The sequence below is a fragment of the Hemicordylus capensis genome, chromosome 14 (genome assembly GCF_027244095.1).
Source record: "Hemicordylus capensis ecotype Gifberg chromosome 14, rHemCap1.1.pri, whole genome shotgun sequence".
Classification (NCBI taxonomy): Eukaryota; Metazoa; Chordata; class Lepidosauria; order Squamata; family Cordylidae; genus Hemicordylus; species Hemicordylus capensis.
In genome coordinates, this window is record NC_069670.1 from 16,863,727 (window position 1) to 16,885,055 (window position 21,329).

Here is a 21,329-nt window from a genome sequence, read left to right on the forward strand (position 1 = left end):
GGCTTGAGAAGTCTAATTCGTGAAGCATTTACCAGAATACAAGACAACTCTGAATTTAAGACAAGCGCCTTAAAAAATAAAGGCTAAATACAGGTTATACCTATACTTACTCAAAAGGAAAAGGACTCTGAATTCAAGATGACCCCCTGGATTTGAACATCAAAGGACTGGGAGGGGGGAGACCTAGTCTTGTATTCAGGTAAATACAGTATCTCTTTCCCTTCTTCTCCTGCACACACACCCTGTCACTTTTGAGTTCCTTTGTAGCCATTGGCTGAGCTACTGTTACATCATGGAATGTTTGCATGCTTGGGGAGAAGGTGCCTGCAATGGAATGTTAATCAACAGTACCTCTTCTGGGAGGGAAGTGAAAGTTCAGCCTTGAAGGAAGAACAACAGGAAATGCTACATACTGTTAGAAGTATAGAGGTGGGGAAGTTTGCATGAGCAGAGGGCCGGACAGGGAAGCAGAAACCTGAGAGAAAGAAGGGCAAAAAGCAAGGGAAGGAAGGAACAGAGGGGAAAAACCCGTGCAGAACTTAAAGAGTCAGGAGAAACTGTGTGAGGCACAGGCATGGGGTGGGCAGAGGGAAAGCCCATAAGGTGCTCTTTGACTTGATGATAAACAATACTGCTATAAGAGCCTTTCTATCCTAGCGCTGCATCAACTCTATTGTACAATCACTTGTGAAACAGCAGTAGCAGCTACTTTTTCCTTCTGCACACGCTGCTTTGGATTCAACCCACTGATTTTCCAAAACCAGGCCCTAGAAAACAGGGACTAACCCTGGTTAAAAGTGATGTGGAGCACCCCTCCTTTTCAGAAAGGATGCTTCCCAACTCTGCAGGGCCTCTGCTTTCCCCCTAGCTGAGAACCTGTCTCTGAATCTAGGAACTGCCCACTGGTGGGGAGTGAGAACACCCTTAGTGTGTGTTGGAGGGAGAATTGCCTCTCCCCGGGAGATGTCAAGTGGCACCTTGTTCCGCAGGTTCGTTGTGAGAAGTCCCTCCAGATATGGTGGTCAAGGCGAGCTGGTCCTGGTCCAGGATTTCCAGATGGTCATCGTCGTCCGTGTGGGGCGTGTCGTGGGCGGGGGCGAAAAAGCGGAAAAGACCACGGACTTCCTGTAGCTTGTATGCTGTCTCGAGGGCCACAAGCATAGCCAGTAGTCCCAGCAGTAGATAGCCTGGGGTGGGAGAAAGAGAGACAAAGGAGTGGTTGGCGAGGAAGGGGCATGTGTGTTTTAATCTCTCTACTATGCCTGGAAAAGGGTATAACCCAGTGGTAGAGCATCTAGGTCCCAGGTTCAACTCCTGGCAGCATCTCCAGGTAGGGCTGGGAAAGACTCCTGCCCAAAACCTTGGAGAGCCGCTGCCAGTCAGTGTAGGCAATAATGGGTTTGTGAGACCAATGGTCTGACTCAACGGGCAGCTTCCTACATTCCGAAAGGTGGGACATGGTTTCCACACTGTTGCCCTTGGTATTAATCTGGCACAGTCCTAGCAATCTCTGACTGTATTGTCCCTCCTTTAGTTCATAAGCCAGCTGAGGTGGTTGGTACCATCTCGGGGGACGAATGCTCACTGTGATTTTTTTCCTAGAGATGGAAAAGAGGTGATCGCACTGCAATCTTGCTCTGGAGCAGCCACAGAGAAAACCCGGCCCCGAGTTGCCTCCAGATGACCCATAACTGGTCCACCCCAGATTATCTTAATAGGCAGCAGGGTTCATGACAAAGGAGGCGGTCTCTTAAATAACCTGGACCTAAGCCGTTCAGGGCTTGATAGGTAATAACCAGCACTTCTTATTTTGCTTGGAAGCATATCGGCAGCCAGTGCAGTTCTTTCAGAATCAGTGTTATAGGGTCATGGGGGTGCCCTATTCTGGCTTTCCAAAACCAGGTGCCTAATTTGCGTATGTAAATTGGCTTGAAAATAATTTTTGAGCAGAGGAGTGACTGCACATTTTTCTCAATAACTCCACTTCTACAAGGGTTAGAGCTTAGCTTTTTTGAAAGAAAGGAAGCTGAAATGTGGGTGAATCTAGGTGGGCTAAGCAATCTGGGTGAGATGCTTAAAATCCAGGTGAAACCAGGAATTCCTTGTGGGGAGTGGGCATGGCAACTCTATTTGGCCCCTTCATGTTGCCCCCGAAACCAACCTGGCTGCCGCATTCTGTACCAGTTGTCATTTCTGAATTATGTACAAAGGCAGCCCCACACTGAGTGCATTGCAGTAGTCAAGCCTGGAGGTCGCCAGCATACGTACTACCATTTTAAGATCATTTACCTCCAGAAACTGGCGTAGCTGACATATTGGCTGAAGCCGATACAAAGTACTGTCTTTCCAAACAGCATGTGTTGTACCCCACTTCCTGTAGCAGAGTTGCTCCAAATACACACCCCCACGGAACACCTAGCCCCCCCTCCTGTGGCACAGCTCCCCCTGCTGGTGGTTACTTACAGGTGATGCTGAGTTCATAGAGCTCGTGCAGAGGTGGCTGAGAACTGCCACGCGGTACGTAGTCTCCCAGGCCGATGGTGCTGAGCGAGATGAAGCAGAAATACACCGACTCCAGGAAGTTCCAGTTGCCCTCCAGCGCCCAGAAGCAGATGGCGGGTACCAGGATGAAGAGTCCCAGGGTGGCCAGGCCTAAACCCAGGGCGTGGAGCAAAGCCACATGGCCGAGTGGGAAGCCCCAGCGCCTATGGATGTACTGGACAGGCCGGTAGCTCAGAAGAGGCAGAAGACTCTGAAGCAGGCAGGCCAGGAGCAGTAAAGTCATGGGGATGCCGACCAGCGCGTACAGGATGCAGAAAACCTTGCCCCAATTCGAAAGAGGCACTGTGTGCCCATAACCTGTGGGCGAGGGAGAGACAGGCTGTTGGAGGAAGAGGCTCGACCCAAAACCTTCAAGCCACAAGCCACGAAAAAGCAGAGCGCGTCAAGTGACCTCTTGGGGGCGGGGGCAGTGTTCAAACTGCAGGATGCAAGCTTCTGTTGTCATTACAAACTGCACCACTGAGGTGTCCCTGTGTGTCACTCACTACGGCTGTTCCAAATCGGTTAGACAGTCCTCAAGTTAGTGCACTTGTGCCTCAAAAGTTTATGCATCCGCCATCTTGGATTGGGGTGGGTGACACCTTTGAGGTGTCCCTACAACTGTACCCGGTTTGATTCATATTAGTCCAGGTGTCACGAAGTTGATGGGGTGGGGGTATACACACACACACACGGACACACTCACACAGAATGCCGGGTGAACTCATAAACCTATGGGAAAGTAGGCTAAAAAAAGTGCTGTCCTTGGCAGCCTTTGGAAACTATGCCCTGAAACTCAGGGAGCCCCTCTCCCTAAGTGAACCCCCCACTTCATTTGGGGGGGTGCTGTTTAGGGAGACGGGACCCAGAAGGTCAGAAGTTCCCAGCCACAATCACCCAGTGAGTTTCATGACTGAATGGGGATGTGAACTTGGATTTCCCCAGTCTAGTCCAGCACACTAACCACTGCACCACTCTGCCTCTTGAGTTCTTTTTTGTTGTTTGTTATAATTAGTTAGTTTGTTTTTTAAATAATCGGGCAGACAGAGCTGCCCTGGTGACTTCAGAATGCATTTACCCTCCACAGAACCAGCGTTTTGTAGCTGGTCTGTGCTTTACTTGTGGCTTATACGGTTCTTTTCCCGTGTGAGCACGCTTGTGTTTTGATCCTGCCATGTTAGATACAAATCTTCACACTACTGTAGTCCTGTGAAGCACTCTAAAGCAGTGTTTCTCAAACTTTTTGGAGTCAAGGACCGCTAAATTCTTCGTGCAGAGTTTCAAGGACCGCTACATTCTTCATGTGCAGTTTCCCGGACCAGCAGTTAGTAAAGGGGTTTCAAGTCTGTCTATCTATCTATCTGTCTATCTATCAGACTTCTATACTGCCCAAAACTTGCATCTCTGGGCAGTTTAGAATGAAAATAATATAAGCATTAAAATAATTAAATTTGGAATCTTTTGCAAACATTGAATATTAGGGGTTCTTAACCTTGGGTCCCTCAGTTAAACTCCCATAACCCCCAGCAACAATGGCATTTGGCCATTATGGCTGGGGATTATGGGAGTAGAAGTCCACCAACGTCTGGGTACCCAAGGTTGAGAACCCCTGAATCTAAAAGCCTGGGTGAACAAATTTGTCTCCAGTATGTCTGGAGTGGAGGTGCTTGTGATTACTCAGTGGAGAGGGGATGTTGGGCCATTAGAAAAATTCAAAAGCTACATGGGGCCAATGAAAACAACATACAAGCAAGCCCCACTGATGCAAGAGGGAAACAGCGTTCCCTCTCAAGGCGCCTCGATCACAACAGGCAGCTGGGTTTCAATCAACCAACCTTTGGCTGCAAACAATGAGCATGCAAGAACCAGCAGCCCTTCAAGTGGCGCCCACTGCCATACTTTTTCCTCCATGCCCCCGCATCGCATACAGTTTGAAGCTGTAAAGATAGGGAATAAGATAGCTGTAGGAAGATCTCAGCAGCACGTGGAGGCAAGGCACAAGAAGGGTCCCATGCCTCCGTGATACTCTTCCTCTTCCGTGCCATGTGCAAAATTGAGGAAGTGAGTGCCTTGATTTCAGTGGGGGGGGGGGTTTGACTCCCAGTCAGGGACCGGCACTCAACCCTTCGGGGACCGGCAGCGGTCCAGGGACCGGTGGTTGAGAAACACTGCTCTAAAGCAACTGAGGTTTTCCACGTTTCTCTGTATCTCTGCTGATGAGCAACTGAGGTCGGGTGTGTGTGTGTGTGTGTGTGTGTGTGTGTGTGTGTGTGTGTGTGTATATTTTGATCCCACTCGTTAGCTACAAATCTACACTATGCTAGTTATTGATAAGGCACCTGCCTAGTCCTGGCTACACCTCCACAGCTGCCCACAACTGGCTCCACCTCTCACTACCTGTGGCCCCACCCATCATCTGCTCTGCCTAGCACACACGCACACACACACGCGCACACACACACACACACACACACACACGGAACTACCAGCCACCACTGGTAGTGCATTTTAAAATGCATTTTTGCTCGTATCTTCTGGGAAGGCTGAACAACATGCCTGGACAAACTTTAATAATGGGTGCCATCAGGCTGAATAACATACGTTTGCGAAAGAGAGCCCTGCCTGTGGCAGCCAGCAGAAAACAACCACATACATACTTTGGAGAAAGCAAGCGTGAATAAAGACACATTGTTTTGCGCGAAAGACAATAAAGGTAAGGTAAAGTGTGCTGTCAAGTTGATTTCGACTCCTGGCGCCCACAGAGCCCTGTGGTTTTCTTTTGGTAGAATACAGGAGGAGTTGACCATTGCCACCTCCCTCACAGTGTGAGATTATGACTTTCAGCATCCTCCTATATCACTGCTGCCCAGTACAGGACCAGTGGGAATTCGAACCGGCAACCTTCTGCTTGTTAGTCAAGCATTTCCCTGCTGCACCATTAGGTGGCTTTTGGTAGCAAGCATGAATTGTCCCCTTTACTAAGCAGGGTCCACCCTGGTTTGCATTTGAATGGGACAAGTGAGCACTGCAAGAGATCCCCCATAGGGGATGGGGCCGCTCTGGGAAGAGCATCTGCCTGCCTGCATACAGAAGGTTCCAAGTTCCCTCCCTGGCAGCATCTCCAAGATAGGGCTGAGAGAGACTCCTGCCTTGCAGCCTTGGAGAAGCCGCTGCCAGTCTGTGTAGACAATCCTGAGCTAGATGGACCAAGGGTCTGACTCAGTAGGAGGCAGCCTCGTATGTTCCTAAGAGTGAGGCCCTAACCATTCAAGCAAAGTGACCTGCTCTCACACATTCTGTCCTTCACCAAGACAATGCAACAATGTTCCAGACATGCTTGGTTAGAGCGGCTTGTGAGAAGGCACTTGATGGACACAGCCACTGAAGCGCAGACGGGCAGGATTTGTGCCAGCCAAGGCAAAGCGGGGCAGCTCTGAACTGAACCGGCTTTGTGTCACGGGAACATGGCATTCAGGTTGCGTGCAGTGGTAGAGCGTATATTTATGCTGGCCTGGGTTGCCGCTTGCCTAGAACGTCCCGGCAGGCAGGATATAAATTACTGCACATGATATATTTTAAAATAAACAAACAGAGAGGCGGGGTATCGATTAGCACAGTCAATAGAGAGCAGGCACGGCGCCTCCTTCACAGCCGGTCAGCCCAATTCTGCACTTGCTGTCCAAGATCTGTTTGCCGAACGGGTGTGGGGGAAAAGTCCTGACAGCTCTTGGTTTATTTGTGGAGAGCTTGGGAGGCCGAGGTGTCGGCAATTCAGCTCTGCTCTCACAGCGGGTAAATGCTTGACTAACATGCAGAAGGTTGCCGGTTCGGATCCCCGCTGGTACTATATCGGGCAGCAGCGATAGAGGAAGATGCTGAAAGGCATCCGCTCATACTGTGTGGGAGGAGGCCATGGTCAACCCCTCCTGTATTCGATCAAAGACAACCACAGGGCTCTGTGGGTGCCAGGAGTTGAAATCGACTTGATGTCACACTTTACCTTTACCTCCTGTCAGGGTTCAGTCTGGACAATCTCTACCACGGCCCATTTAGGAAGGCTGCCACCTTTCCTTCCCGGCCCCACTAATGTGTCCTACTCTACAACTATAACAATGACAATGGATATTTATATACCATTCTTCAACAAAAATTCTCAAGGCGGTTTACATAGAAAAATAAATAATACATAAATAAGATGGTCCCTTGTCCCCAAAGGGCTCACAATGTAAAAAGAAACATAAGCTAGACCCCAGCAACAGCCACTGGAGGAATGCTGTGCTGGGGTTGGATGGGGCCAGTTGCTCTCCCTGTGCTAAATATAAGATTGTCACCACTTTTAAAAGATGTCTATTTGCTCAGTTAGCAGGGATTAACTACCAGCGGCTTCTCGTGCAGAGAACTGGAGCAGGTGGGATTTTTCCTCGGATGGAGATGGGGGGGGGCGGATGCTTTAGCGTTGCTCAAGGGTTCCCCGCTTCCCCGATGGTGTTTGACTACAACTCACATCACACAGCGTCATAGTGGCTGGGCATGGTGGGGGTTGACTCCTTGTAGTCAAGGAAAGGAGAGCTGGTCTGGTGGTAGCAAGCATGACTTGTCCCCTTAGCTAAGCAGGGTCCACCCTGGTTGCATATGAATGGGAGACTAGAAGTGTGAGCACTGTAAGATATTACCCTTAGGGGATGGTGCTGCTCTGGGAAGGGAAGAGCAGAAGGTTCCACATTCCCTCCCTGGCAGCATCTCCAAGAGAGGGCTGAGAGAGACTCCTGCCTGCAACCTTGGAGAAGCCGCTGCCAGTCTGTGTAGTAGAGAATACTGAGCTAGATAGACCAATGGTCTGACTCAGTACGTGGCAGCTTCCTCTGTTCCTAGCGCCATCTCGGGAGGTCGACGGCAATCCCTGAGCGATACTATTCAGGGTGCCGAAACAGGGCTGGTGAGGGTGTTGGAAACCTCTTTTTTTGGGGGGGGGGAGGCAGAAAGCTTGTCCCCCGTTCAGTGTTTCTTGGGGGAAAGACAGACTTTGGGGCTGGGTTTGGCTCACACCGGGTGAGAGAGTCTCCTAAGGCCTGGAAATGCCACCTGTAGGCCAAATTTCCAAGCCCTTCTTAGCCGGGCCAGCAAGGCCACAACAACAAGGCGGGGGGGTGGGGGGGTCTCAGAAGGGACGAAGCGCATTTAGGGGTGGGCGAGAGCTGTGCCCCCCCCCCCTTTTAGACTCCTGGGACGGCGGCAAGCCAGCCGCCTGTGGGCTTTTGCCCCACCACACATGATGCCCCGCTCCCTCCGCAGCCGCGCTTGGGTCGGAGGCTGGGCTCTGCGCCCTGGCAATGCGTAGCCGCCTCTGCTGAGGCCCGTCGAGGCGCGCTTCACCGGTGGGCTTCCCGCCTGCCGCCCAAAAGAGCCGCCACAGCCCAGGCGAGACCCGCCGCACCCCAGCCACCCACGCACCCTGCCCGGCGGCACACGCTACCTGTGGTGGTGAGGACGCTGGCGACGAAGAAGAGGGCCGAGGTGAACTCCCAGTTCTCGTCGCCGGAGACGTTGCCCAGGCCGGAGACGCCGTAGCTGCCGGCGTCGAGGAGGCGCTCCAGCAGGGCGGCCAGCTGCGCCTCGGACAGGCACTGGCCGTGCTGGGCCAGCAGGCGGGCGCGGGCGGCGTGCAGGGCGCCCTGCAGGGCTCGCTCGGGCGGCTCCTCGAGGGCCGAGAAGACGGCGGCGCCCAGCACGAGGAAGAGCCCGTAGGCGCCCAGCAGCAGCCCGAAGCGCCAGCGCCGCGGCACGGCCGGCACCTCCATCCCGGCTGCTGCGCCCCTGGCTCCTCCACGGGGCCACCACCGGACCCGCCTGCTGCTGCTGCTGCTGCTGCTGCTGCGGCTTCGCGACGACGTCTGCCCGGCCGGCAGCAGCCACACCTGTCCCAGGTGAGCGGCTGTGCTGGCCCCAGCCCAAAGCAGGCAGGCAGGCGGTTCCTCCCTAGTGACTCAGGGCGGCGGCGGCGGCAGCGGTTAACCCTCCCCGCTCGCTTCTGGCCGCTTCGACCGCCGCTGGGTGCTCGGCGCTGTACAGCCCTGAAGGATCAGAGTCTCACAGGGAGCATTTTCCATTAGGGACACACACAGACAGGCAGCTGCCTTCTACCCAGACCCTTGGTCCGTCTCGCTCCACACTGTCTACCCAGACTGGCAGCGGCTTCTCCAAGGGTGCAGGCAGGGGTCTCTAGTCTCAGCCCTCTCTTGGAGATGCTGCCAGGGAGGGAACTTGGGACCTTCTGCGCCGCAAGCAGGTAGTTGCTCTTCCCAGAGAGAGAGGCCAAATCTGACCCTGCTCACACATGTAGCCTCCCATTCAGATGCAAGCCAGGGTGGACCCTGCTTAGCAAAGGGGACAATTAATGCTGACTGGACACAAGACCATAGAGGGAGGTGCCTGAGGGGAAGCCCCCCCCCGCCCAACTCTGCTCTTCTTGTCCTCTTCAGCTGGGAAAGACTTTGTGATTGGGAGGAAACCATCTGGAGTGTCCCCAGATTAGTAGTGCTGGCATCCTCTTCGACTTGTGTTGGTAGTGGTACCTTTCATTTCCCCCCTCTGTCTGAGGGTATAAATTTTAGCTCAGCTTCCGGTCCCACCCCCACTTCTGAATCACCTCAAAACACCCTGGAGACAGGAACCTAGGAAGCTGCCATATACTGAGTCAGACCGTTGGTCCATCTAGCTCAGGACTGTCTACACAGACTGGCAGCGGCTTCTCCAAGGTTGCAGGCAGGAATCTCTCTCAGCCCTACCTTGGAGATGCTGCCAGGGAGGGGACTTGGAACCTTCTGCTCTCTTCCCAGAGCAGCTCCATCTCCTAAGGGGAATATAACCTGCTCTTCCACCGAGCCGCTGCCCCATCCCTTGGGGGAATATCTTACAGTGCTCATACGGAGTTACCCATCCAAATGGGAGCCAAGATGGGCCCTGCTTAGCAAGGGGACTATTCATGCTCACTGTCACAAGACCAGCTGTCCTCCCCAGGGTCTGGCAGCGGCTCTCCAAGGTCTGCGTGGAGATGCTGCCCAGGATTGAACCTGGGACCTTCCCCATGCAAAACAGATGCTCTGCCACTGGGCGACAGATTCATCCTCACTATTCCTCGCCCCTTTGGCCTCTCTCCACCCAAACCTGCTCCAGCTGCTCTTTTCTGAGATAAACAGAACTGTTCTCTGAATGGCCCCCAATAATAGGAGGAGGAGGAGAGCTGGTCTTGTGGTAGCAAGCATGACTTGTCCCCTTAGCTAAGCAGGGTCTGCCCTGGTTTGCATTTGAATGGGAGACTAGAAGTGTGAGCACTGGAAGATATTCCCCTAAAGGGGATGGAGCTGCTCTCATCTAGGCTCCAAGTTCCCTCCCTGGCAGCATCTCCAAGATAGGGCTGAGAGAGATTCCTGCCTGCCACCTTGGAGAAGCTGCTGCCAGTCTGTGCAGACAAGACGGAGCTAGATGGACCAAGGGTGTGATTCAGTATATGGCAGCCTCCTATGTTCCTATGTTCTTAATACTATATATTTGTATAAGTAGGTGGACAGTAGCTTTTCGGAGCATTTAGCACAGTTTGAAAGAAGGCTGTTTCCTCACAATGCCAACATTTGTCCCACTTTCAGCTCTGGGAAACCAGCTCAGCGAGTTTGATGGTTTCCAACGGCCATAAAATCCGCTTGACCAGAAGCTGGTTGCCCTCCTTTGAACCCCTTCCAGTTTATCAACGACCTTAAAATGCAGGATGTAGAACTGGACCCAGTTTCCCAAGTGAGCTCTGACCAGCACATAATAAGAGTGGAGCAATCACTTCTCGTGATCTGGGCACTATATTTCTCTCACTGCAGTCTAAGATTGCATTCATGTTTTTTGCAGCTGTGTCACACTGCTGGCTCTCGTCCAAGTTGCATCCATTGTCTTCTTACAACAGCCCTGTAAGGCAGGTCAGTCTTATTGCCCTCTCATTGCAAAGGAGGGGAGCGGACCAAGATGAAGCAAGGAAGCGGCTTGCTTAAGGCCACATAGATTTGAACCCAAGGCTTTTAGATTCCTGGCACCCTCTCCTAGCGGTCGTGCGTCACCAGCAAGCACTGCCCAGAAAAGGAAGTTGCTTTCACCTCTCTTGAAAGCTTTTGTCTCAGTTGCCACTTGAGTTTTAATTGCTGTCATGAGGATGCCTAACGAAGAATGGGCTTCCCCTGCTGCTCTGACCTTTTAACTTTGGGGCACCACTGGATCTGTTTCCTGGATAGTCGCAGGTGTGAAACGGAGAAGCCACCACCGGCTTCTAAACTGCACAGCCAACACAGATGTGGGAAGCAGAGAGAAGCTGGCAGGCTGCCGTGATGAAGCGAGCCAGGTCGGGAGTGGCTGCCAGATCCGACAGAATTGCTGCAGAGCATTAGCTCCACCTGCTAGTTACACAGAACTCCGAGAACTCACGTGAACAGCTTTCAGTTGCTACCAGTTCACAGTGTGCAGCAGCTCTCTGTGAGATCACACGAGGGTGGCATTTATTTATTTTATACCCTGCCCAAACTTATGTCTCTGGGTGGCTAATTTGGAGGCTTGCTTTGTATTTGGAAGCTGGAGAGACCTTAAAGGCCAAGCTGAAGACAGATCATCCTGGAGAGAATCTATGTGGTCACTAAGAGTCAACATCGACTTGACGACACTTAATCAAGCAAGCAAGCAATCATCTAAACTGAACTAATTATTTTTCGATTATGCTCCTCCTTTCTGGTCAATACTTGGATATTTCATGCAAAGTTGCAGAGTTTTGCACAGTGGCCTGCAGAATTCGAAAATGGTGTGTCAACACGAATTGAAGTAAACTATCATTATGTACAGTTAACTTAAATGAGAAGTTAGAGCTCTTTTAACATATATATGCAGTGTTCATGTGTTGTGATTTTTATTGCTTGATTTCTATGTTGTTTAAAGTCTCTATCTTGTTACGGCTGGTCAATTTACCTTAACAATAAAGGTTTGGTTTCGTTTGGTTTGATTCCTGATTGGTGGCTGTAACAATAAAGATCTGATCTGATTTGATTCCAGGTCGCTGGTGACCAGGGTCTAACATCTCAGGATGGTGCGGGCAGCATGTTGAAGAAGCCCCTAACTACCGCAGATCAGTTGTGGAATGAGGCCAAGCCTTGTTTTAAAACCCCTGCGTCTTCCAACCCTAAGGCTCAGGACGGCGTCTCTCTCTCTCTCTCTCATTCCCCACAAGGGGGATTTCGGCACGGACCGAGCGAGCCACAAGAACGGAGGCAGCAACTGGAGGTTTATTTGGTCTCGTTTTTCACAGGTTAGGCCCATCCCAAACTGGGCCGGGCTTGACACAGACAGCCCCCCTCGTGCGAGTGGAGTGTGGGAGGCCTGGCACACACAAGGATTTCAAGTAGGGGACAGTGGACACAGTAGAAGTGCACAATCAAAGTGCGAGCGGCAGCCACATGCATTTCACGTTTGCACGAGGGGTACCCCCCCTCCCCCTGCCTTGCACGTGCTCCGTCTTCCTCTTGCACCATCACAGACAAAAACCGGGCAGGCACGTGGGCCACGCTAGGACCCCGCACAACAGCCCCCTCCCCACATTGCTCCTCCCTCGCTCCCACATCCGTACACTTGCGACACACCACGCTCTTCCCTACCGGCGACCGCCCGTGGAGCCCTCGTTCTTGCGGCGACCGCCTTCACTGTCCTCGGTCCTCTTGCGTGCCCAGGAGACGACGCTGCCGGCGCTACTGAGCTTGGGGAGGAGGGACATTGGGAAGGATCGGAAGGGAGGATCTCTGCGGGGACCCTGTGCTCACACGGGGCCCCGGCAACCAACTGGGAGAGCCAGGGAGGCCCAGTAAAGATGGGGAGGAGTTTCAGGAGGCAAACGGAGAACAGAGAAGATAGCTGCCTGTTGGCAATCTGGCCAGGGTGGGAAAGCCCGGGACCCCCCACGCAACCCACTGCAGCAGAGGTGAAGGACAGTGGGAGGAAGACTGCTCCCTAGTGGTTAGTGTTAATTACATGGACAATAGTGGTGGCTCTTCCCTCCTTCTGGCCTGCGACGTACACACCCCGGTGCCACACTCCCCCCGGGACACGCAACTGCTCCCTGTCCTCTCCAAGAACCCGATCAGTGGCTTCACATGGCTGCCGCTGAGAGAATGCGCCCACCCCAGCGCTGCTGGGGGAAGGAGCTCGGTGAGTAAAAGCAGGGCAGAAGGCAGGAGAAGTTGCACTCCCAGGCTTCTCCCCACCCCCTGCAACCTGGGAACAGTCACACCCTCTCCCGCTCCAACAGTAGTCTGCGTTCCCGGCCATCCACAGCGCTTGCAGCCTCCTGTCCAATCACAGTTGAGAAGGCACCGTGCCAAGGGCCAGCTTCCTGAACAGAAGGTGCACCTGGAAGGCGGGACTTCCTCTTTCGCTCCCGCTCATTTCGGGGCGGCTCTTCCTCGAGGGACCGTGGCCGCTGACCACCAAGGTGGGGCTGGCATCTCCTCTTTGGGCGGGAGTGGCCTGGAGGTCCAGCGGGGCGACGGAGCGGGGCTGAGCTGCCTCGGAGGAAGCAGTCGGGATGCAACGATAAAGGGGTCGGGGTGTGCGGGCGCCGGGGGCTCTTTCCTGGCCGAGAAGTCCCCGCAGGCGAACGGATCGGGGTCGGGCACGGCAAAAGGATTGCTGCCTTCGGGAGCCGCTGGCTGGAACAGGCGTGTCCCCAGCCGGGGGGACTGGACGGGCGAGGCGCGGGGTCCGGAAGACACGAAACTCCAGGGGTCGATGCGGCTGCGGACCGGAGACGGCCGGGGGCGGGAGATGAGGCTGGAGTGAGGCGCCGGGTGAGGCGACCGCGGGCTGCGAGGGGACAAGGGAGACGGGAGCGTGCCATCTGCAGGGGACAGAAGCAGGCCACAGGGACGGCCCCGTGAGCCACGTTAAAGTGCCAGGAAATCGACACGGACAAGGGAACGTTTCTCAAGCCGATGGTGTCGGCTGGATGCCGCTTTTCTGATTTGCTCAAGAATTGTATACTGTAGCACTATGCGCCCTAGAACGGGCCTAGCCTTAGCCCCCCAGCAGATGCTGGACTACAAACCCCATAATCCCTGTCTACTGACCACCCTGGTTGCGGGTGATGGGTGTTGTAGTCCAAACCCAGCTGGAGGGCTGAAGTTGTGCAGCCCCTGCTTTAGAAGTGGGTTTAAACCCCATTCACAGACCCGCAGAGGCCAGAGTGGTCAATCTGCAGGGGGTGGGGGACAACTTTAACAGGCCGGGCCGAGAATTTAGTGCTCCCATCCTATCTCCAAAGGTGTTCCGTTTGTGTGGTGTTGGCCTGCGGCTGAAATTGAACCAAAAATAACAAGAGGGAGAAATTTTCCTCCCAGCAACAAGGGGCTGTTTGTGTTTATTAATGTGCCAGACAATTTCACCCCTCCTTTGGCCATTCAACAGACCTACTGAGGTTCTGAAAAGATGCCCCTGTATTTATCTTCAGAGGTTCTCAAACTTGGGTCCCCAGATGGGTTGGACTACAATTCCCATCAACCGCTGCGGCTGGCAGTGACAGGAGTTTGCAGTCCCAGCAAGCCGCCGGGGGTACCAGTTCGAGAACCCTTGGATTACAGAACGTGCGTGTGGCTTAGGTAGTCAGTTGTCAGGAGCGAAGATCCTCCTAATACATGGTTTTAAAAATATATATTGCAGACACTCTTGGATTTAATAGCCTAGCTCTGTGAACAGTGGGCTGTGAGGCCTGCTTAGCCAGGGTCAAAATGATCACTGGAAACGCCAATTTCTATTCAAAAGAGAGAAAGCGGGGGGGGGGGCAGGTTGGCAGTGAAGGCTGAGCTCAGCCAAACATCAAAAGTGAGGGTACGGGACGTGATCTGAGCAGGGTTACATGCACAAAGACGTCTGCGGCTGGGTAGGGTCAGGAACGGGCCAATACATGCGGATTTGGCTGCATGTATGAATGCCTCCTCTAGTCAACAGAGATCTGCCTCTGTGCACCCAGACATGGTGGAGAGCTTCTGGGTCGAGGGGAATTTTTCCTTTGAGATCCATGCCAGCCCTTCCACGTGTGGGTGCACTATCCGTGGGTCAGGATGGATTACAATGAGTTAGTCCCTGCTAACTGAGCAAAGGGGCGCTTTTTCTCAGAGGCGATTCTCTTTATTGAGCAGGGGGAGAGCAACTGGCCCTATCCACCCCCCCAGCACAGCACCCCTCCAGTGGCTGTGGCTGGTGTCTATCTTGCCTCTCTCTTTTAGACTGTGAACCTTTTGTGGGCAGGGAGCCATCTTTATTTAATTATGTTTATTTCTCTGTGTAAGGGAACTTTTGTTGAAAAGCAGTATATTATTCTCTCTCTCTATATATATATATATGTTCTTTATAAAAATATTTATAATATAAATATATTAAGAATATATATTCTTAGCAGTATTGCTCTGAAATAGCCACTTAATGGCACAGCGGGGAAATGACTTGATTAACAAGCCAGAGGTTGCCGGTTCGAATCCCCGCTGGTATGTTTCCCAGACTATGGGAAACACCTATATTGGGCAGGAGCGATATAGGAAGATGCTGAAAGGCATTGTCTCATACTGTGCGGGAGATGGCTATGGCGAACCCCTCCTGTATTCTACCAAAGACAACCACGGGGCTCTGTGGGCGCCAGGAGTCGACACCGACTCGACGGCACACTTTACTTTTAGTACTCTGAAGACACCCTTGGTTTCTTTCTCTCTTTCTTGAAGTGTCTTTTGACATGCACCTCCTGACCCAAAATCAACATTTCTGCCTTTTGGATTCCCTTGCCCTTTTCACAGGTCTCGGGCGTACCAGTGCAGCTGATCCCTCCAGAGCCCCCCAAACGACCCCCCGGCGACTTACCCCATTTCTGGGCTTTGTGGCTGCGGCTCTCCACCAGCCTGGGGATCTTGGGGGACGTCTGAGCCCAGAGAGGGGCCAGGGTCTCCCTGTCGCTCCCTGAGGCCAGGTCGATGAGGAGATCCGTGGGGGGGTCTTCCTTGCAGAGCTCGACCTGCAGGACAGGGGGGGGCTCCCTCGGAGGGCTGCTCGGAGGGGGGTCCTGAGGGACGGGCGGCAGCTCGCGACCCAAGCCGAGCGAGGCGAGCAAGGCGGTGCCTCGGAGCAGGGCCCGCTGGATGAGCCGGTGAGCGCCGGGGCGTTCCGGTGCTGGGTCCTCCGTTTCTGTGGAGTCAACCGGGAGGCTGCCTGTCGGGGTGAGAAAGCGGAGGCATCAAGCCGGCCTTCCTGGGGGTGCAGCCTTCTACTGAGTCAGCCCCTTGGCCCATCTAGCTCAGCACTGTCTACACTGGCTGGCAGCAGCTTCTCCGAGGTTTCCGCTAGGAGTCCCTTCCCAGGCCTACCGGGAGATGCTGCCAGGGACTGAACCTGGGACCTTCTGCAATGCAAAGAAGATGCCCGCTCTATGCGGAGTTCGACCGTTGGTCCATCTAGCGCAGGGTGGTCCCCGCTGCCTGGCAGCGGCTCGCCAAGATTTCGGGCAGGGGGGCTCACCTCGGGATTTTGAGTGCCCGGACCCGAGGCTGAAAGGCTTCAGAGGCCCGCCCCCACCCCGCTGCGAGCCACTTCCCCCTAATTTTTTTTAATACCTCTTGTGTAATACCTCTTTTTTTAATAGCTCGCGCCGCCGCCACGGGTTCCCCCTCTTCACCGCAGGGGTGGTGGTGAGTAGATCAGGCCCCCACTCCCAGGGGCAGCACAGGTGGGCCTCCTCAGCCTGCACATGTGCACAGTAGGAGGATGGAGTTTTCTTTCTTTCTTTCTTTCTTTCTTTGATTTCTATACCGCCCTTCCAAAAATGGCTCAGGGCAGTTTACACAGAGAAATAACAAATAAGCCAGATGGATCCCTGTCCCCGAAGGGCTCACAATCTAAAAAAACCCTCTATAAAACAGACACCAGCAATAGCCACTGGAGGGATGCTGTGCTGGGGACGGAGAGGGCCAGTTACTCTCCCTGCTAAATACAAGAGAATCACCACGTTAAAAGGTGCCTCTTGGCCAAGTTAGCAAGGGTCATGACGTCACAGGATGTGACACTCCATACTCCTACTGCGCATGCACGACACCCCAGCAGTGAAGAGGGGGAAATAGCGACGACACGCACGCATGGTGGTGGCCAGGCAGCAGCGGTGGGGCATCGGGGCTGGGGGGGGCACCCCCAGTAGGCCATGGACCCCCGCCCCGTGGGCCATGCCTAAATGTGCCACTGGTCAGGGGCCTTTTCCAGCACTACATGGAAGGGATGGCACCGTAGCTCAGTTTTGCATGCAGAAGGTCCCAAGTTAGATCCTTGGCAGCAGCTCCAGGTAGGGCTGGGAGAGACTCCTGTCTGGAACCATGGAAAGCTGCTGCCAGTCAGTGCAGACAAGACTGAGCGAGATGGGTCAACGGTTCGACTCAGAATGAGAAGCTTTGCATGCAGAAGGTCCCGGGTCCAATCCCAGGCACCTCTTAACAGTCCGGTTTTACCGATCCAGTGTATGAAGCCGGAGCAGACCGTGCGAGAGAGCAGGAGAGCCGATTCAGGCTGCTGTTAGAATGGGAGATCCTGCTTTGGTGGTCTGCTTCAGCCTTCAGGGCTGAACTTGGCAGATGCTCATAGGAACACAGGAAGCTGCTTTGTATCCCTGGTCCACCTAGCTCAAGAGTGGCTACCCAGGCTGGCAGCGGCTTCTCCAAGGCTGCAGGCGGGAGTCTCTCTCTCAGCCCTAGCTTGGAGATGCTGCCAGGGAGGGAACCTGGGAAGGTCTGCATGCAAGCCGGCAGGTGCTCCTCCTCTGAGCTATGGGCCCATCCCCAAAGGGGAATATCCTAACAGTGCTCACATGATGGCGTCTCCCATTCAGATGCAAACCAGGGTGGGCCCTGCTTCGGGACGATCAATGTTCGCTACCACGAGACCAGCTCTCCTCCCATGTTGTTGCCCCCACCCCACCCGCCCAAAAATAACAGCAGTGCAAAGCCACTGAACGAGGGCTGCAGCGGGAGGGGAGGGGAGAAGGACTCACCGTTCGGGCTGGGCTGGCTCTGTGCAGGAGAGACCGTCCCTTCCGGCTCCGTGTTCGAGGTAGTCTCTTCCAGCCGCGACCTTCTCCTGTGGGAAAGGCAGGAAAGGGGTCAAACCCAAGGCCGGGCCTGGGCATAGCCTCCTCCAACCTTGCCCTCGCTCCCACATTCGGCACAGCCGGCCGACTCTACAGCTACGCGCAGTTGATGGAATCCGTGTGCCATGCCTCCCCTTTCCCTTGGGTTGCTCCCTGTACTGCTGGGTTTGCACCCAAAATGGGTGAAGGAGAAGCCCTGTTGTGGACACACCCTAAGAAGGAACCCGGAGCGGACTTCCCCACCCCACTCACTCCAAATCCATTCCTGGTTGCCCCCCAACCACTCACCCCCGGAACGCTTTGTTCTGGGCATCCTGGACTCCAATGACACAACTTAAAAGGTTAGCAGGGACCTTGGAGGTCATCTAGTCCACCCCCTGGTGGAAACAGCTACATCATCCCTGGCTAATGCTAACCCCTGCTAACTTGGCAAAGAGGCACCTTTGAACATGGTGATTCTCTTTATTTAGCAAGGGGAGAGTAACTGGCCCTATCCACCCCCAGCATAGCATCCCTCCAGTGACTGTTGCTGGTGTCTCTCTTATGTTTCTTTTTATATTGTGAGCCCTTTGGGTACAGGGATCCATCTTATCTTATTTATTTATTATTTCTCTGTGTAAACTGCCCTGAGCCATTTTCAGAAGGGCGGGATAGAAATCAAATGAATGGATGATAGATAGATAGACAGACAGATAGATAGATAGAGGTCATCCAGCCTCTATAAGGAAACCTCCAACCTCCTCTATAAGGAGCCCGCCACTGCATGAGACAGACAGTTCCACTGTCCAACAGGTCTTGCTGTCAGGAAATTCCGCCTAATCTGCTTCCTTGTAATTCCAGCCCTTCGCTTCTAGTCCCGCCCTTGAGAGCAACAGAAAACAAGCTCGTTCCTCCTTCTGTGAGACAGCCCTACAGGTATTTGAAGGCAGATATCATACGCCCTTTTGGTCTTCTCTTCTCCACGTTTCCAAACTCCTTGCCATATTTGGCTGACCTCCTCCTCCTCCGAGCTCTGGTTGACCAAGATCCTTTTAAAACTACAGTGCCTAGGATCACCTCTCTGGGATGGGGAGAGAACTCAGGAGTTCTTGCCTTCAACAGCTCCCTATACTCAGGACTGGAAAGAGACTCCAGGAATTCAGGGGTCTGGTCCCCCTCCCTCTGAAACTTTGTGCTTTTGTTTCCAGAAAGTGATGGGCTTTGTCACCTTGAGACCACAACTTGAAAGCCCTGCTCCCTAATGGGCAGGGGTGGGCTAGGGTGGTTCACTGGTGCTGGAAATGCACTCTGCTCATGCTCAGAGGCACTGTCGTCCTTTCTTTTCTCACAGGTTCCATCACTGGTGCGCCCTGCTCTGCCTTTACGGGGCTCTGACTGTCGAGTTGAAAACCTAACGGGCAGATTATGCAAGTCAGCCTTCTCTTCCTCTTTCCTTGTGCTTTTAGGACCCAGTCCTCATTACCCTCTATTCCAAGGTGGAGAAAGAATCCAACAGGCAGGGGAGCTACCAGACACTCCCACTCCCCATACAAATGCAGCTCCACTCTCAAAAGGGGTCACAGGCCCACCCCCAAAGCAGGGCCCCTGTTCTAGTTTCCCAGAGGGAGGCAGTAAAAAATTAGATTTGGCTGGGCAAGTGATGGAGGGACGGGGGGGGGCCAAGGAAAAGGACGCCCCCTACCTGCCATTCTGTGTACTGCAATCCCATGGTTTTGGGGAACCGGGGCTCTTGGTACGCCCATTCCAAGCCTCGTCCCCGCGACGTGGGGACTGGCGCCCCCAATTCGGATCATTCCCACTTGGCTCCACTGTGCGGGGGCAAAAGATAAACAAGCAACCGAATGGTACATTGAGGCACACGCCTTGCAGACACCTAAATCGCTTGAACCACCATTGCTTCCCTCTGGAGAACAGGAGGAAGGCGTTCCTAAAAAGAGCTCTTCCTAAAAGACACTTGCGTGCCCGTGACCCCAATACCTCCCCCTCCCCTCTCCCCCCATAAGCAAGTCTCAGAGCCTGTGGCTCTGTATTAGCAATCTAAAATGGCGTCGCTTATGTCAACTCAAGCAAAACGGAGTCTAGGGGTGTTTTCCAGATATCACACTCACGTTGGATCGCTCGGAACCGGGGGAAAGTTGGGGAGCCTCCGGCCCCCACCTCAAAGATGTCCTTCCTCTTATCCAGCCCGGGGGACGCCTGCACGGTGATGCGGTGCTTAAAATCTGAACGAGGAACGAAACACAAGCGTTATCTGATCGGTCCCCCTCCTCAAAACAACAAAAAACAACCAAGTGGATGCCCCCACCCCCCAAATGGGTCCCAACTCCCAGGCGCTGACATTTGACTTGACTCACAGCTTCCCATCTCCCGTCGCCAAAACCCCTCCCTGCCCGCCATTTTGACCCCTGGCGGGCCGTACCGAGAGGCATGCTGATCCTCTCGCCGTCCCGGCCCTTCAGCTTGTTCCTCTTGAACGTGCCCTTCCGCTTCTTGACGTGGGGGCGGTCCCGGTTCATCTGCTGAATGAGGAGGCTCAGCTCGCGCTCAAAGACCTCCAGCTCCCACTCCGCCAGCTCATGCTCCCGCTGGCGCAGGAACTCCTCCTGGGACTTCTGCTTCAGGGCCGCCTGCTTCAGCTCCTCCTCGCGGCTCAGCAGCTCCTGGGGGGGAGGCAGGAAGTGAGGTGGTGCAGGAGGGCCTGGGCGTCGAAAGAACGAGGCCCTCGGAACCTGGGCTGGAGGAGCTTCCTTTCTAAAATGGCGGAGCTTCCTTTCTAAAATGGTGGAGCTTCCTTTCTAAAATGACGACTGTCATGGCCTGGAGGTCACATATGCCAATCTGGAAGCCCTTTATAGGGTTTCCATGAGCCAGGCCCACAAATCTTGTCCACTGGTACCATCTTAGGGGACGAATGCTCTTAGTGGTTTTTGGCAATGCCTTTCCCCCTAGAGAAGGGCAGTATTGCTGCTCTTACAGCTTTCTGAGCATTATCACTGCTTCTTTATCCCTATCCCCAAACAATTAGGGTAAAATTGCAGTCATTTTTGCACCAAGGAAAGGGTTAGCGTCACAATGAGCAGAGGGTTGCCCTCTCTCCACGGAGTCATCTCTGGAGGACATTCCTGCATTTCCATTGCTCCGACAAAATGGGCAATATTTTTTAGTCATTTCTGTGTGTTTAATGCAAAGAGATTCTAGGTCTGGAATCCAGACTCCAGAGCCCTCTCCCGTTCTTCCTCCTCACCTTCTCCTTGGCACGCAGCTCATCAAACATGTCCTGTATTTCGAGCTTCCAGTCGTCCTGCATGGAGTGGAAGGATTCTTGAGGCATGTCGTGGAGAACTTGCGTCTCCAGCACCGTCAGCTGGGACAGGATGGATGCAAAGCTGGGGCGCAGATGAGGGTCCTGTTCCCAGCACTCTGGAGGGACCGATGTGGGGGGAGAGAGAGCAAGGAGGGAAACAGAATGCAGAGAGGCATCAAAGCCATGCGCAGAAAGATGTCAACCCGGAGATCTGATCTATCTATCTATCTATCTATCTATCTATCCATTCATCTATCAATCATATTTCTACACTGCTTGATATAGACATCTCTAGGAGGTGTA

The 21,329-nt window shown here is 53.6% G+C and overlaps 2 protein-coding genes across 4 annotated transcripts in view; both read right to left on the reverse strand.

Moving 5' to 3' along the window:
* Positions 1–3: 3 nt before the first annotated feature.
* KCNK7 (potassium two pore domain channel subfamily K member 7) lies at positions 4–12,331 on the reverse strand. The gene is made up of 5 exons (XM_053278106.1): positions 12,216–12,331; positions 11,544–11,620; positions 8,015–8,314; positions 2,464–2,859; positions 4–1,187 (listed from the first exon to the last, which is right to left on the reverse strand). Exons 1-5 carry the CDS (start codon positions 12,329–12,331, stop codon positions 967–969), a joined length of 1,110 nt encoding a protein of 369 aa, XP_053134081.1. The 3' UTR covers positions 4–966.
* Positions 12,332–12,858: 527 nt separating this feature from the next.
* MAP3K11 (mitogen-activated protein kinase kinase kinase 11) overlaps positions 12,859–21,329 on the reverse strand; it is a 31,790-nt gene continuing 23,319 nt past the window's right edge. For all 3 annotated transcript variants that reach the window (XM_053278261.1, XM_053278262.1, XM_053278263.1), the window contains 7 exons: positions 20,967–21,142; positions 20,142–20,382; positions 19,831–19,944; positions 19,404–19,530; positions 17,627–17,712; positions 15,460–15,804; positions 12,859–13,450 (listed from right to left, as the gene is read on the reverse strand). In XM_053278261.1, the coding sequence (XP_053134236.1) occupies positions 12,996–13,450; positions 15,460–15,804; positions 17,627–17,712; positions 19,404–19,530; positions 19,831–19,944; positions 20,142–20,382; positions 20,967–21,142 (1,544 nt within the window). In that variant the 3' untranslated portion in view covers positions 12,859–12,995. The remainder of the gene's footprint in view (positions 13,451–15,459; positions 15,805–17,626; positions 17,713–19,403; positions 19,531–19,830; positions 19,945–20,141; positions 20,383–20,966; positions 21,143–21,329) is intronic.